At 45.1% G+C, this 18,079-nt stretch overlaps 1 protein-coding gene across 1 annotated transcript in view; it reads left to right on the top strand.

Annotated features, from left to right (window-relative positions):
* Positions 1–17,165, top strand: part of LOC108941963 (serine/threonine-protein phosphatase 2A 56 kDa regulatory subunit epsilon isoform-like) — a 57,102-nt gene extending 39,937 nt beyond the window's left edge. Inside the window, exon 14 of the mRNA XM_018764924.1 lies at positions 17,073–17,165. Coding sequence (XP_018620440.1) covers positions 17,073–17,094 — 22 coding nt within the window. The 3' untranslated portion in view covers positions 17,095–17,165. The remainder of the gene's footprint in view (positions 1–17,072) is intronic.
* The last annotated feature ends 914 nt before the right edge of the window (positions 17,166–18,079 follow it).

The following is an 18,079-nucleotide window of genomic DNA, read 5'->3' on the forward strand; positions in this document are numbered from 1 at the left end:
AACCCTCCTGCACTAGCTCAGGCTCCTTCCCCGCCAGTGAGGTGAGATTCCAAGTCCCAAAAGCCAGAGTTGGCGCCCGAGGTTTGGGTTGGCCGGGCACTCGGCCCCGACCACCACCCAAATCACAACGCACCGGCCCCTTATGGTCTCTCCAGCAGGTGGTGAGCCCACCGAAGAGCGGCTCCACGTCTTGGCTTCGGGCTGAGCCCGGCCAGGCCCCGTGGGCATAGACCTAGCCACTAGGCACTCACATGCACGCCCCCCCCAGGCCTGGCTCCAGGGTGGGGCCCCGGTGACCCCATACCGGGCAGGGTAAACGAGAGCCTTGATTTTATAGTCATAAAGGGGTTTTGAACCGCGCTTTGTTTCGTCTGTCACCCAGGACCTGTTTGCCATGGGAGACCCTACCAGGGGCATGTAGCCCCAGGCAACATAGCTCCCGAGGTCATTCAGGCACTCAAACCCCTCCACTACGTTAAGGTGGCGGTTCGTGGAGGGGGCAAACAAGACAATACACACACACACACACACTTTCTGAACCGCTTGTCCCATACGGGGTCGCGGGGAACCGGAGCCTACCCGGTAACACAGGGCATAAGGCTGGAGGGGGAGGGGACACACCCAGGACAGGATGCCAGTCCATCGCAAGGCACCCCAAGTGGGATTCAAACCCCAGACCCACCAGAGAGCAGGACTGTGGTCCAACCCACTGCACCACTGCACCCACCACAAGACAATATATTAAAAGAGAAAAAATATTTTAAAAAGACTAGAGAATATGATCAAAGTTAAATTAAGGAAATATACAGGGAACTGAATTAAAGCTAAAATCTAAAAAAAAAACTAAAATTGAGATTTAGGGAACAAAAAAATGTGCAGGTATTGAATATGCAATGATAGTGGGCAGCACTGATGAATGAATAACATTATGCCACTGGAGTCCTTAAAGTACAGGATGTGTCCATGTTGAGGAGTCTGATGGCCTAGGGAATCTGCCAGATTGCAGCCAGCAGAAAAGTGAATTAGTCAGATGGTTGGGGTCCTTAAGAATCTTATCAGCCCTCGCTCTGCATCCCCTGGTGTAGATGTCATGCAGCGGGGGAAGAGCAGTCCCGGAGATGCGCTCAGCTAAGTGCACCGCACTCTGCAAGGCTTTGCGGTCTTGGGACGAGCAGTTCCCGTACCACACCGAGATGCACTGAGTCAATATACTCTGTATAGCCCCGATATAGAAAGCTTTCAGGATCGCTGGGGAGATCCTGAATTTCCTCAGCTGTCTCAGGTGGTACAGCCGTTGCCTGGCTTTTTTCACCTGTGCTTGATTGCGATGAGTCCAGGTCAGATCCTCGGATATGTGCACTCCGAGGTATTTGAAACTGCTTACTCTTGCTACTGGTGTCCCGCTGATCTTGAGTGGGGTGTAGGTCTGCTGCTGCCTCCTCCTGAAGTCAACAATCAGCTCCTTAGTTTTGCTGATATTCAGGGAGAGACAGTTCAACTGGCACCATGATGTCAATTTCTCCACTTCCTCAAGGTAGGCTGCCTCGTTGATGAGCCCCAACACCACTGTATCATCAGCAAACTTGACGATAGAAGTGGTGCTATGGGAGAACACACAGTCATATGTATAGAGAGAGTAAAGCAGAGGACTCAAAACACAACCCTGTGGCACTCCTGTACTCATAGTGATGATATTGGACGTGGCCTGGCCCACTCTCACGACCTGGGGTCTGCCCGAGAGGACGTCCAGGACCCAGTCACAGAGGGGGCATTTAGACCGAGGTCCCTGAGCTTGGTGGCCAGTCTGTTGGGATCTATGCTGTTAAATGCAGAGCTATAATCAATAAACAGCAGCCTCACATAATTCCCCATGTTGCTGTCCGTGTGAGTGAGGGTGGTGTGTAAGATGTCAGAGATGGCATCCTCAGTAGATCTATTGGAGCGATGATATTAGGGATGGGTGAACAGATGGTGGTTTTGATGAGCCTCTCAAAGACCTTCATAACTAGCGATGTAAGTGCCACAGGTCTATAGTCATTTAGGCAAGAGAGCTTATTGTTTTTAGGCACAGGAACAATGACAGATTTTTTGAAGCACATAAGAACCACAGACCAAGACAGTGACTCATTAAAGATGGATGTGAACAAGCCAGCTAGCTTATCAGTGCAGGATCTTAATACACGACTACGAATGCCATCCGGACCGGCCGCTTTCCTGATGTTCACTCGCTTCAGGGCCCTGCGAACTTCATCCTCCGATACGGTGATCACGCGGTCCTGTCTGATGACACTGCTTTTTTCTGCTGCACTCATCAGCAGACTGGTGCCCGCACGGTCTGTCTCAGAACGTGCATAAAAGTTGTTCAGTTCATCTACCAGAGAAGAGTTAGCCGTCAACACGGCTGAGGACTTCCCTCCAAAAGAGCTGATGGTTCTCAGTCCCCACCACATGCATCAGGAGTCATTCAGTTGGAAGTGAGACTCCACTTGTTCTCTGTAGTGGTGTTTAGCAGCTTTCACTGCTCGTTGGAGGGCGTAGCACGCTGCTTTATAATTGCTCATATCTCCTGACATGAGCCCTGCATTATATGCCGCCATGCATGCATTCACCGCTGCTCGGATGGTTTTGTCCACCCACGGTTTTTGGTTGGAAAAAGTTTTTATTGTAATGCTAGGTGTTACTTTCTCAACCAGCATGCCGAGGAAGCTGATGTCAACGGCACTAGACCGGAACATGTCCCAGTCCACGTCATCGAGTGCGTCCTGTAATGCAGCTTCTGATTGACCGGACCAGCGCTTCACACCCCTCCTCTCTGGGGCTTCCTGAACGAGCCTTTGTTTATATTCCGGTATGAGGAAGATGGCGGCATGGTCCGATTTACCAAAAGCCGGCAACGAGTTGGTTATGTATCCCTTTCTAAATTGTGAATAGCAGTGGTCCAGTGTATTTTCCCCTCTGGTTGGACAAGAGACATGTTGGTAAAAGTTCAGCATGACCTGTCTAAGATTAGCTTAAAGTCTCCAGCCACAATGATGGCAGCGTCTGGATGTTTGTTTAGATAATCACTCAGCACATAACGTAGCTTAGACAGAGTCATGTCTGTGTCTGTGGAATATATGGCTGTGGAATATAAACAGCCATAACAATGACCGTCGAGAACTCAGGAGGCAGGTAGTACAGGCGGCACTTGATCATTATATGCTCCAGATGCGGCGAGCAGGAATGCGACAGTTTTGTAATGTTCCCAGGGTCACACCATTTGTTTTTAACCATAAAGCAAACACCACCGCCTCTAGATTTACCAGCCACTGCTGTCCTGTCCATCCAAAGAACAGAAAAGTTGACGGACGGTGTTACAGCTATGTCCGGTACCAAGGGGGTCAGCCATGTTTTGGTCAAGCAGAGGATGTTAGTCTCTTACGTCCCGCTGAAATCTTACCCTAGCTCGGAGATCTTGTTCTCGAGTGATTGGACATTAGCGAGCAGGATACTGGGCAGGGGAGGATTGTGTGCTCTGGTCCTCAGTCTGTTGCAAACCCCAGCGTGTTTCCCTCGATGTTTCTTTTTCTTTTTTCCTTACCTCGGAGGAACTCAGACATAGCCATTGTTCCCTTTTGCTGTGCAAAGTATCTCAGGTGGCCACATGGGATCGGTGGATAAAGCATTGCAGAACAAGCGAGTAAAGTGGTTCCCATTGTTTAAAAGCGTTCTACTGTCATATGTGAGCAGTGCAGATGTTGTGTATGCAAAAGACGAGAGTAGGTGTACATAAAAAGCTAGATAGCTAGATAAAAAACTAGATAAACGCACAGTCTAAATGGAGCCACCAGGATGGCGTCCAAACACAGCAGCACCATCTTTCAATTGGAATATCCAGCTTTAAATCTGATTTCTGCTAAGGAGATGGTTCTGGGTGAGGAATTCAAATTGTTGATCACAGGTTGCCCATTCCAGATTTTGACAGAAAAGGGAGGAGAGAAACTTGCCTGTAGTTTTGGACTGAGTCAGGATACAGAGAGGGTTTCTTTGTGTTCATTGCTTCTCCTCGCAGACTTGTTAGTTTAGTGTATATTATTTTGTTTGTGTCACTATTCCTCTAGCCAGTTTACTCTCATTACTTATGAGTGCCAAACACTTCTGCAAATATGTGAAAGTGCGATCAGATGCAATTCTTAGTGTTAGAGAGCTGAACTCGCTACTTTCGCTCTGCCGCGAACAAGATCATGACCGCGTCCCACCTGAGACCACACAGAGGACGCGATCTCGGAAAGGGGGCCACAGGGCCGATGTTCAGATGAGAGCGAAACGCCGCGGGCTACGACTTCTTATGCCCAGCATTTTCCTGACCAATGTTCAGTCTCTGGACAACAAATTGGACGATCTCAGAGGGCGACTTAATTCCGAAGAGATTTACGGAACTGCTGTGTTTTTCTGCTTTATGGAGACGTGGCTCACTGCCAGCACGCCGGACCACGCGGTCCAGCCCGAGGGCTTCTCAATTTACCGTGCAGATCAGACTGATTCATTGGGGAAAAATAGATGAGGGGGCGTATGCTTTCTTATTAACAACGCATGGTGCATGAATGTGGAAGTGATTGCGCAGAACTGCAGTCCGGACCTTGAATACTTCCTGATCAAATGCTGACCGTTCTACCTGCCCAGGGAGTTCAGGAGTAAAACTAAGGAAAAGTAAGGAGCTGGTGACTGACTTCAGGAAACAGGATACGGTTCAGGCATCCATCTATATAGGATGTCCTAACAGGATGTCCACTACAGTCCTCACCACTTTCTACAGGTGTAGCCCTGTAGTGCTACTAGGTTGCGTGTTTTAGTTTTGAAGATTTAAATAAAGCTTCTTAAAATTGATATAGTGTGGTTGAAGCTATATCACACTTTTTGGAACAGGTGCAACCTACACGTTATGCCAGTCCTGCACGCACTGTGAATTGATTGGGGTTCGGTTTGGCGCCGAACCAATAAGAGAAGAGAGGGGTGGAACGAATGGAAAAAGTTTCGAGACTTTTCTAGAAGGGTCGAGGGAGGGCTCCAGAGCGTGGGGAGGTGATATTTTTTTCAGTTAAAACGACAAGTTTTCAGCCTGTCTCATCGAACTGCTATGTTGGTGTGATGGAGGAGGACTGAGGAGAACCTGATAGCGCTTCGTGGTACCAGTAACGTGCGAAGTTCCTCGGGCATCGCTGGAGTTTTCATCCACCCCGAACGCAAGTGGACGGGGGATAAGGTAGACTGCTGTTTTTTTCCCCTTTGCTCACAAGAGTGAAGCAACCCATAATTTTGGGTCTCAATGCACAAGCTGCGTCCAGACCTGCAACGAGGAGGGGGTTTTTACGTGTGTTAAATACTCCGGAGTATTCAAGGCATTATTATTGATATTCATTGTGTGCATGCAAGAAAAGAAGGTTAAGAAACTTCTAGTCTGTTGTGCGTCGAAGAAGTGTGTAGCACCGAGGTTATTCGTTGTTGTAAGATATGAGTGTACGTGTGAAGAAGTTTGTGTTATATTTGGTTGTTGCATGTGATGGGATTTTCAGTTTTGGGGTTAATACACACACACACACACACACATTTTCTGGACCGCTTGTCCAATATGGGGTCGCGGGGAACCGGAGCCTACCCGGCAACACAGGGCTTTGAATATTTCTTTGGGTCTGGTGGTTTGGAGAATTTATTAAATTTGTTGTTGTGGAAATACTTGAGTTGGGACATTTATTGGACTAGAACCCAGGGCACCACCCTCATAATTAGGCGAAATGGAGGGTGGCGCTACACAGGTGTATTACATCCTCACACAGGGTGTATTACATGTGGTAGCTGCTCCACACAGGACAAGAAAGCCCTACAGAGGGTGGTCAAAACAGCTCAGGAAATCATCGGCACACAGCTACCAGCAGTACAGGACACCTACACCACACGCTGCCTCAAAAAGACGATGCGCATCATGAGACCATAGTCACCCTGCACGGGCACTTTTCTCTTCCATACCATCTGCAAAATGGCTTAGGTCTATTCGAACCCGCACAGCTAGGTACAGGAACAGCTTTTACCTCACTGCTGTAAGAGTATACAACACTTACCAATGTGCTACCTTTAGTAACTAGAGTTGGACTGTTCCACCCAAGCACATTGGTAAATTACACTGCCACTTTAAGAATTCTCATTCTGAGTTCTCTGACTGTCAACTGGCATTATTGTTACTGTTACCATTATTTATTGCTGTTGCTGTTGCACTACTCATTGTCATTGTTTTGTTTGTGCAGTATTTCTGTTGTCTTTGTCCATAGTCTGTGGAGAAGCATTCAGGAAGATTTTCATCATACATGTACATGGTACTTGTATCTATGACAAACTTGAAACTCGAACTTTACCAGAGGTGAAATCAGGGCTGTTTTGAAGACAGATGGAAAGCAGGCAGAGGAGAGCAAGGTGTTGATGATCTTGGAGATAAAGGTGGAAAGTTGTGGGGAGTTTTGGGGAATGTTGGATTGTCGAAGGGATGGATCGAGCAAGCAGGAGGTAGCTCTGTGACAACAGGATGTTCTGAATTTCAGTTTCTGACAGGACTTGAGTGTAACTTTGTAGGGAGGTCTAACATGATCAAGGCAGGCAAATCCCGTGAACTTGTCCATGATTGCGCTGACCTTGTCTCTGAAAAAATGAAGCAAAATCATCAACGGTGAGAGAAGACGGAGGAGGTGGTGGAGGACGGAGTAGGGATGAGAAGGCGGCGAACAGTCTGTGTGGTTTGCTAATTGCAAACTGTATTTTGTTGTGGAAGAAGGTGGTTTTAGCTGAAGGAACAGCAGAGTGAAGGGTTGCTAAGAAATCCTTGTAGAAAGCTAGGTCTGTGCCAGTCTTGGATTTTCACCATCGTCGCTCGGCAGCCTGCTGTTTGGTCCTGTTGACACGTAGTATATTAGCCATGGGGTGGAACTGGGGCATATTGGTCTGGAAGTTAGCAGACAGAGAATCTTGAGAGGAAAACATTAGTAGCATGGTCTGTTGACAGATCTGAGAATTGTGCAGCAAGAGAGGGAGAGGATGAGAGATTTTAGGTTGTGGTGGAAGGTGACAATGGGTGCAGAAGCAGGAGAGGGATTACTAGTGTTGCAGGGCTGGAAGGAGATAGAGCAATGATCAGAGACATGCAGTGGAGTAACAGAGTGGACAAGCACAGTCACAGTTAGGGGAGAAGACAAGGTCAAGGCAATTACCGGCTTTGCCAGTAGCAGGGGACTGGGAAAGACAGAAGTTGAATGACTACAGGAGTGACAGAAGGCCGCTTGCATGAATGTCCTTGACATGCAGGTTGAAGTCAACCAGGAGAATTAACAGAGTGCTGTCCCCTGGGATAGAGCTCAACAAGATGCAGGAAGCAGCTGGGGGGCCCAGCAGGGCGATACAGGACAATCACAACAAGTGTGATCGGGGCAGTGATAGAGAGAACGTGTAATTCAAAGGAGGACCATGGAGTCATGCTTGTGGAGAGGGAGAACAGAATATTCTCAGTGGGGAGAGATGAGCAGTCCTGTGGCTAGTGACGAGGAGTGTGGGAGAATGAGTAGTTGGTGGAGAGGGCTGTGAGTGTGGCTATGTTATCCGGGGTAATCCAGGTTTCAGTTAGGGCCAGGCAATCCAGTGAGAGATGGGAGGCGTAGGCCGAGATGAAGTCAGCCTTCCTCAAAGCAGACTGGAAGTTCCAGAGTCTCATAAAGAGGTTGAAACAGGATGGAGGGCTTTATAGAAGTCCATAAGGGCACAAATTTTCTAAGTCCATCGGGGAACAAATGTTCTTAGTCCACCGGGGCACAAATTCTCAGTCCATCACGGCAGAAATATTAGAACTTAAAATGTTGCAAAGATTTTCCAAGCCCATCAGGGCAAAAATTTTCTAGCTCGAAATATACTGCCTACCAAAACGCTTACTTGTCTGTCTAAAAGCATCTCTGACTGTGTGCATTTTTTGGCTACTTCAGTGCTTGCTTGTCTGACTGCCCAAGAGCATGTCTGCGAAAATGTATTCTTGCCTACCTAAATGCTTACTTGTCTAACTGCCTAAAAGCGTCTTTCAATGTGACTTCTTGTCTACCGACCTCCTTACTTGTCTAACTGCCCAAAGGCAGGTTTGCCAGTGAGTTCTTGCCTTTCAAAATGTGTACTTGTTTAACTGCCCAAAAGCACCTCTGTCAAAGTGACACCATTCCTACCTAAATGCTTGCTTGTGTGTGTCTTTCAATTTGAGTTCTTGCTTACCGAAATGCTTACTTGTCTAACCTCCTAAAAGCAAGTCTGTCAAAGCAAGTTCTTGCCTATGTAAATGCTTACTTGTGCAACTGCTCAAAGTGAGTTGTCAAAGTGAGTTCTTGCCTACCTAAATGCTTTTTTGTCTAACTGCCCAAGAGTGAGTCTTCCAATATGACTTGCATTCATGTTTACATTTATTCATTTAGCAGACACTTTTGTCCAAAGCAATGTACATCTCAGCAAAAGTACAATTTATGCATTATATTAAGAGGAGACATAGCTGCAGACATGTGACTCAAGCAAACCTAATTTACCTACCAGACTGAGTCTGCAAATGCGAGATCTTGCCTACCTTAACCAAGACTGAGTCTTTCAGTATGAGTTCTTGTCTACTGAAATGCTTACTTGTCTAACTGCCCAAGAGTGTCTTCCTTTGAGTTCTTGCTTACCAAAATGCATACATGTCTAACAGCCTAAACGCGAGTCTTTCAATGTGAGTTCCTGCTTTCCGAAATGCCTACATCTAACTTTACAAACGTGAGTCTTCCAAAGTGAGTTGTTGCCCACCTAAATGCTTACTTGTCTAACTGCCCAAAAGCAAATCTGTCAAAGCGAGTTCTTGCCTATCTAAAAGTTTACTTGTGTAACTGCCCAAAATGAGTGGCAAGAACTCACTTTGACAAATCTAAATGCTTTCTTGTTTAACTGCCTAAAAGTGAGGTCTTGCCTACCTCAATGCTTACTTGTGTAACAGTCCAAGTATGAATCTGTCAAAGGGAGTTCTTGCCTACCTCAGTGCTTTCTTGTCTAACTGCCCAAAAGCAAGTCTGCCAATGCAAGTTCTTGCCGTCCTAAATGTTTTTTCTCTAACTGCCCATGACTGAATCTTCCAGTATGAGTTCTTGCCCACGTAAATGCTTTATCTAACTGCCTAAAAGCGAGTTGTCAGTCAGTTCTTGCCTACCTCAGTTGCTTACTTGACTAACTGCCCAAGAGCGAGTCTTCCTATGAGTTCTTGCTTACCGAAATGCATACTTGTCTAACAGCCTAAACGCGAGTCTTTCAACGTGAGTTCCTGCCTTCCGAAATGCCTACATGTCTAACTGCCCAAAAGTGAATCTTTCAAAGTGAGTTGTTGCCTACCTAAGTGCTTACTTGATTAACTGCCCAAAAACAAGTGTCAACGCGAGTTCTTGCCTGCCAAAATGCTTGTCTAACCTCCTCAAAGCAAGTCTGTCAAAGCGAAAGACTGAGTCTTTCAACGTGTTTTTGCTTGCCTAAATGCTTTCTTGTGTAACTGACCAAGTGAGTCTTTCAATATGTGTTCTTGCCTATCTCAATGCTTATTTCTCTAACTGCCCAAAAGTGAGTCTGCAAATGCGAGTTCTTGCCTACCTTGACAAACTGCCGAAGAGCGAATCTACCAATATGAGTTCTTCCCTCCCTAAATGCTTTCTTGTCTAACTGCCCAAGAGTTAGTTTTCCAATATGACTTCTTACCTATGTAAATTCTTCCTTGTCTATCTGCCAAAAAGCTTGTCTTTCAAAGTGAGTTCTTGTGTACCGAAATGCCTACATGTCTAACTGCCCAAAAGTGAGTCTGCAAATGCGCGTTCTTTGCCTACCTTGACTAACTGCCCAAGAGCGAGTCTTTCAATATGAGTTCTTGCCTACTGAAATGGGAGTTTTTGTTCCTTTCCTCCGTAGCCAGTAAGGCATACTTATAGCTCTATAAAAGTACTATATTATGGTAGTCACTAGTCAGCTGTCTTGTTTCTTATCTGATGTACTTGTTTTTCTTGCCTTTTGCCTGTGTTGAAGTACTCTGTCACTGCATGAGAAGAGCACTCTATAAAAATAAATTGAATTGAATTAAATTGAACCCTATCCCAACCTGAACCCCCACTCTAACCCTATCTTTATCCCTATCCCAAACCCTAATTTTAATACCAACCCTAAATCTATACCTATAACTGTCCTTAACTCTATCTCTAACTATAAACCTAACCCTATCCTTATCCATAACCCTAACCCTACCCAAATGACTTTCCCAGCCCAAACTGTAACTTTTAACTCTATCCCTGTCACTGTTTTCAGTTCTACCTCAAACCAAACCTTATCCTTAACCCTCACCCTAACTATAAACCTAACCCTACACCTATCCCTATCACTTTCCTCAACCCTATCGCTGACCCTACCCTATCCTTATTCTTATCCTAATTCAATTTATTCTTACAAAGCGCTCTTCTTACGCAGTGACACAGAGCACTATAACACAGGCATAAGGCAAGAAAAACAACTACATCAGATAAGAAACAAGGAAGACAGTTGAATACTGCCTATCATAATATAGTACTTTTAAAGAGCTATAAATATGGCTACTGGCCACAGAGGAAAGGAACAAAAACTCCCAACTGAAAATCGAGGGAGATAAAAACCATTGGAGGTCCAAGGGCCAGTGGTGCCCCACCCCTCATGGGCATTCTAGATTAAATAACAATTGTAAACCCGTTAACAAATAATAATGATATTGTTGCCATATGGTATTTTGAATCCCCAGCTCAGCATGGTATGTCTCATCCATCATGGCAGTTGGTCATCATCTTCAGTCAGCATTGGATTTGCCTGTCGCCACCGGCCAGCCTCCTCAAGTCTTATGTAGCGGGACAATGCTCAACAGCAAGAAAGAACAGAGTTAGTAATTTGTAACTTAAGTCAATTTAATATGCATTTGTATAAAGGTGGTAAAAACAAACACAGGCAAGTGGAATGCCTGAGTGAACATGTAAATCTTTAATCTGGAGATTAATTTTATCCCCATATCTTTCCCGAGCTGTAAACTAAACCCTAACCATAGCCATATCCTTATGCCTATCCCTATCCCCATCCCTCTCACTGTTCCCAACCCTAATTGTATCCCTAAATAAAACCTTAAGCCTATACTTATCCCTGTCCTTAATGCTAACCCTAACTCTACCCCCATCCCTAACTGTAACGCTATCCTAATCATTTCCCTAACTCTAACCATTTTCTAATACTGATCATTATCCTTCTCCTTAACCCTTTCCCTCTCACTGTCTCACACACACACACACACATACACTGACTGAAACTGCTTATCCCAAGTGAGGTTGCGGCGAACCAGAGCCTAACCCGGGAACACAGGGCTGAAGGCTGGAGGGGGAGGGGACACACCCACCTGCCACAGGGCACCCCAAGCAGGACTTGAACCCCAGACCCACCAGAAAGCAGGACTCGGCCAAACCCACTACACCCCTCCGACCACTGGTGCTAACACTAATTCTGTCCCTGTCCCTATCCTTTTCCTTGACCTCATCGCTATTCCTAAACAAAACCCTAAGCCTGTACTTATTCCTTACCTTAAGCCTATCCATATCCTGTGGGTCAGAAGATGGATGGATACACTTCTATGGTGTTTACAGGTATGACAGAGGAGGCAGTTCTTGTAGTCATACCTTCCACCCATTTAATGCAACATAACAATAAAAGGAACACGCTTCCAATAATGCCCAAAGGTAGACTGGTTCTTGTAGCATGTGGGATGTGGGCGCATCCCCGACAGCCAGTATTGTTGCCCACTGCTGCATATCCCTTGTTCAGAGCTGGGAAGGTGTTAATAGCATGAAGTCCTTCGTCATACAAACGGTGATCAACGTCAACTCCCACTGTGGTCAGGCTCAGACAGGCCAAAACGAGCACCACCAGAGTCATGGTGATGGTGGGGTGGTCATTTTCCTACAATGTGACAGATGAGTCCAAGAGTTGATGTCTTCAATCTTAAATCCCCAAATCTTTCCATTTTAAGTTTCCTGTCTTCCCCAGAGATATATGTCGAACTGAATCCCATTTGTACCTGTTTTGGGCGGGGATCAGAACAAAAGAGGCTGCAGTGCGATACTTTGTCAGGTACAAATCTGACATAATTGTTTCTTTCTCAAGTTTGTTTGCCAGAAACTCATGCTGCTCTTGTCGATCCTCTATGGTTTCTTTGGCAAAGAAGCGTGCTGTGCAGTGCTACTGTGTGGGCTGTGTCAAGCTGGGGGACACCTTACTTTGTAGCAATGTGTCATTATCCATTAGCCAAGCGGTGTACTGCAATAAAACCTGCCAAGAAAACAGTCCCAATACTGGAGATGCGATGTTGCTACCTTCTTCGGTCACAGACAGTTGCACCGGGCTTCGCAAGCAGGTCTTGGCTCAGCAATGTCTTTTGTCATTCCCATTGGGCAGTGGGTCTGTTTTTTGAGGCTTTGTGTTATTCCTGATGCTCCCATGAGGCAGATCTCGTTTCCATTTGCGGGGACCCTGGCACCTCCTGTCTTCCAATAGTGTATCTATTTGCCCCTGTGTCCACCAGGAAGGAAATGGGTTGATGCCGGCGCCACCAGCTGTATCACTGGGTCTGATGTGGGGCACCAGGTGAGCGTGGTGAATTGACATGTTCCTTCACGACTTAGCCCCGCTTCATCCTAGGCACTGTGATTGAATGTCATCACTCCCCTTGGCGGGGGCACCGACCACGAATGCCCTTGGTGGTCAGTCCACCGATTGTCAGGGCAAGCTTCCTTCACTAACCATAACCCTATCTCTATCAATAGGCCTATCAATACCGCTTTCCCCAATCTGAACTATCCCTATTCCTGTCCCAAATCTCAGCCATATTCTAACCCCAGCACTAACTCTGTATCTGTCACTGAGCTCAAGTCTAATTCTGACTCTATGGCTAACCCTATCCCTAACCCACATCGTTTCCTAACCCAGACCTAACGCTAACTCTATCCTTATTCCAAACCCAACCTGAACCCTCACTCTGACCCTATCCGTATCCCTATCCCAAACCCAAAAATTAATTTTAATCCTAACCCCAACCCTATACCTATAACTGTCCTTAAGTCTATCTCTAACCGTAAATTTAACCCTACCCTTATCCATAACCCTAACCCTTTCTGAATCACTTTCCCAGCTATTGTTTATCTTTGCGTTTACCAGTTAAGTAATTCATAGTATTAAACAAGAAATGAGGGTTTTCTAATACTCATCAATTAATTTTACATATTGTTTGGATCTGGCACCAAAAAGTGCTTTTCTTTAGGTTTTTTAGACAATCAAACCATGCTACGTAATAAACGTTCAGCTTAGTTGAGCACCATTTATGCGCTAATTTACAACATTCTAACTTTTTTGCAGAAGTTGATTTGTTGAGCCACGGTGAGTTTCTTACAGTTCGAATAAGTTTAGTTTTTGGTGGAGCTGCAGAGTCCAGGGTGAATTTTATCACTGAATTATACTCAACCATGTGATCAATATCTTCGCTTGTTCCAAAATCAGAGCTTCTAATACAATCAACAATTTTAGCAGTAGTATTTTCATCAGTATGCTGCACGATTTTGGTCTTACTGTGGTCAGACGGCACCGGCAGATATAGATCAAAGGTTCATAGGTAATGATTAGAAATAGTCCCGTTTAAAGGAATAATAGTGTGTGTGTATTAACATGATGAACATCTACGCTGTAGGTTATATGATGAGACCGAGCGTATGGTTACGGGAATGAGTAGGACTGTTAACTTGAGTAAAACCCACGGAGTTTGAGAGACATAAAACTATTAGTGAGAGAATCCAACGACATGTCTATATGAATATTGACATCGCCCAACAAGATAATTTTGTCATGAGTAATGACTAAATTGGGGGCGCAGTGGCACTGCAGGTTTAGCCTGTGCCTGCTTTCTGGTCAGTCTGGGGTTCAGGTCCTGCTTGGGGTGCCTTGTGACAGACTGGCATCCCATCCAGACCTGAGCCCTTTGGTGCCGGGTTAGTCTCTGGTTTGCTGCAACCCCACTTGGGACAAGCGGTTTCAGCCTGTGTGTGTGTGTGTGTGTGTGTGTGTGTGTGTGTGTGTGTGTGTGTGTGATGGCTAAATTGATTATAAACTTACTAAATTCCTGGAGAAAAGGGGAATATGGTCCAGGTGGAACAGTGGCGGTTCTACCTTGTATGGTGCCCTGGGCGAATCCCCCTCAGCGCTCTCCCCCCCAAAAAACCAGCACCATTATGCACACACTTCACGCTTCTTTTATTAAGAGATTTTGAACAATACAAATAAATAACAAAATAATACTATAATAAAATAAAAATAATCTCACTGTAAATAACACTGCAAACAAGAAACAAAATTCTTAGAAAACTAAATTTCACTAAAAACTGAACACTAAACCATTGACCTTTCTTGCTTTTTTTTGATGCAAAGTCATCAATAACATCGTCATAGCATATCTGTCCAGCAGTTGTATGGTTAATGCTGATAACAGCAAGACCACTGAGGTGTTCCTGTAACATGGTGGACCTAAGGTAAGACTTTATGAGTTTCAGCTTTGAAAAGCTCCTCTCTGCCACAGCTACGGTCACTGGAAGAGTGAGACAAATTCTGGGAGAAGTCCACAAATTTGGGTAAATTTCTGAGAGCCCCCTTTCATGTATAAACATCAGCAGCTCAAGCAGGGTCAGATGTTACCTCAGGTGTCGGCATTGGATGCCCTGAGGTGATGTCAACTAACCCCACCCCCCTTTCTCGGATTTCTTAGTAAGAGTACAGGTGTGTGTTCAACTTCGAGTGCCTGTGCTGTGCAGTCAGAGCCGTGTATGACATCAAAGTACCGTAAGAGCGATTTGAAAGCATATGGAGGTGCAGTCTGCTCGCGAGACGCTCCCGCAGTACCTTGATGTCATACACCGAACGGTCTGCGCAGACGTGATGTGCAAATAAGCGGTAAAAACCTGATAGCACTTTTTTTTTTTTTGTGCGGGCACCCCCCTGTGCTGCCCATACCTAAATCCGCCACTGAGGTGGAAGGTAGACATGATAATTTATATCATTATATTGAGTTTTGACTTAAAATTTAGCTCTAGAACTTCAAACGAGGCAAAATGATCACAATTTCTTGGTGTTATTTGTAATCTATTATTGAAAAGAACGCCAACTCCACCTCCACAACATACAGAACGAGATTTGTGGAAATATATCTGTCAGGAGCGGCTTCTATTAGCGGAACCACGTCGGACTTGTAGGTTTCGGTAAGAAAGAAGACATTGGACTTGTAACTTAATATTAAGTCGTTTACCAGAGCAGCTTTGCTTGTCAGTGAGCGAATATTTAACAAATAGCATTTCATATTACAGGTTGGTTTCGGTGGTAAATTGGGAGTATTGGCGATGGAGAGGGTGCAGTCATCAGATTTCAGTACAAACAACAGCAGCTCCAGAGTTGTAGGTTTCAAGTTCAAGTGGGTTTTTGTCATTCCTGTATAGCTTATATATAGTTGAACGAAATGTCGCTTCTCCAGGACCATGGTGCAACACAGAACAGTACGCAAGACTATATAAAGGGCAAATACACAACAGCGTGAGATGAGTACAGGACAATATACAGAACAGTAGATAGAAATACAGAGAACATGGGCTGTAAACGGTAGTGTTAGCAGCAGTAAGTCTTAAGTAGCAGGAAAAAATTTGTTCTTTAATAAAAAGTTTTTGATACAGCTTTGTAAAGTGCTAAGATGCAGTAAGAAAGTGAGACAATGGTCCTCTTTGCAAAGAGATTCTGTAACCTGGGATTGGTGGTGTGGCTTCCTTTATACTCACCCCTGCTGATACCTGCCAGGTGTGTTCGGCTGGGGTGTGGTCGAGGGTACAACACCTTCCTTGTGACATGTTGATAGTTATGTTGATATTTCTCCACAATGGCTGAAGGTGTCCCTGCTTCAGATGGGAATGATGATATCAAGAAAGGTGAGATAATAAATTTAATGTGTGAAAATCAGGTACAACCTTAATTTTTTTTTTTTTTCTGGGAAGATGTGAAGAATGAGCATCCCATCCATCTTTATTTCCAACTAAATAACTTCTACAGCACCAAATTAAAAACATATCTGCACCAGCATACTGTGCATTGTAATTGGACAGTGTGGGGAATTTAATAAACCTATATTCTGCACATGTTTGAACAAAGAAACTACATTCTGAACAAAGATTTTAAAAAATTTACCAAGTCGTGTTTGGAATAGCAGGGGCACAGCCGGTTTGGCCAGCTCATGCTCTCTGGTGGGTCTGGGGTTCAAGTCCTGCTTGTGGTGCAATGTGACAGACTGGTGTCCCGTACTGGGTGTGTCCCCTCCCCACCTGTCCTTGCACCCTGTGTTGCGGGCATAGGCTATGGTTCACCGTGGCCCTTCTCGGGTAAAGTGGTTTCAGTCACTGTGTGTGTTTGAAATAAGGCCAGTAAACCACGTTTTCCTTAAAGGGCATATGCTGAATTTTTAACTGCTGATATTTACAACATCTCTAACTCACTCTATAGAGTAACAACATTGGAGCAGGAAATCTGACTTTTCCTCCTTTCTTCTGAGCGAAAATACTTTAATAGAGCAGTTTTATTTCATTTTTAAAATTGCAGTTCGGCATTTTCCAGATGCTTTTCTAAAGTGAGGCACAAAACACTAAATTAAAGGCACAACAAACACATGCAATCTGAAACCGCTTGTCCCAAGCGGGGGTCGCAGAGTACAGGTGCCTACCACAGTGCTCAAGGCTGGAGGGGGAGGGGAGACACCCAGGATGGGGCGCCAGTCTGTCACAAGGAACCCCAGGCCAAAGGACCCACCCAAACCCATTGTGCCACCACACCCTCCTTGTCCAACAGGCAGAAATATTAAATGGACATGAACACTGACGTCCAGCTTGTTTCTTTATTTTAAAACGTAATCATCGACCATTATTCCTCCTCCATTCCAGGTCTCCAGTATGTGAGGAGTGAAAGGGCTGATCTCATTCAGTATGTTGTGGAGGTCATGCCCATCTCTGATGAGTTGCTGCAGAATAAGATGATCCACGAGGAGACATACAGTAAACTCAGAAGTCTTGGGACCCATCAGGACAAGATGAGAGAATTGTACATTGCCCTGGATTCTGGAGGTGACAAAGTGAAATATGCCTTTTACACCTCACTGAAGAACTATCCTCATCTGGTTATGGATCCTGTCTCTACAGGTGACAGTGTTTTTGTGTGTAAACACTGAAACATTTACACATCATTCTGTACTGTCTGTGTGAGGCTTGTGAAGGACTTGCAGTTTTCTGTTTATCTTTTCTCTTTTCCTATAGTTGAAACCACAGTAAGATTCCAGGATGATAATGGCTCTGTGGGTAAGTGTGTGTGTGTGTGTGTGTGTGTGTGTGTGTGTGTCACTGTGAAAATACTGGCATTAAGACTAGAATCAGATGGTCTGCAATTTGTCTTAGATTTGTTTTTTCTTCTGTAGCTGAAAGCCAGAAAACATCTCAAGATAATCTAAAACAGTCTCAAAAAGAAATATGAATGCATATTTGAAGGAGTGGCTCTGCATGGAAATAAAATCTACATCAACAATATCTATACAGATCTGTACATAACTGAGTGGAAAAAATGAAGGAGTCAATACCGAACACGAGGTGAGGCAGATTGTGTCTCAATCTAAGAGTCAGGCCGCAGAAGAGACCATAACCCTTTGCAATGACATTTTTAGGTGCTTGACCGGTCAAAAAAAATCAGTCAGAACTGTGCTGACAAAAGGCATTGCTGGAATTGGAAAGACAATGTATGTACACAAGTTTATCCTTGACTGGGCAGAGGGAACAGCAAATCGTGACATTCAGTTAATGTTTGTACTTCCTTTTCAGGAGTACACATGGCCCCCCCACGTTGCCTTTTTGGGCTGAGCCCGGCTGGGTTACATGGGCTGCCTGGCCATCAGGCGCTCGCC

This window comes from Scleropages formosus, chromosome 21 (assembly GCF_900964775.1).
Source record: "Scleropages formosus chromosome 21, fSclFor1.1, whole genome shotgun sequence".
Classification (NCBI taxonomy): domain Eukaryota; kingdom Metazoa; phylum Chordata; class Actinopteri; order Osteoglossiformes; family Osteoglossidae; genus Scleropages; species Scleropages formosus.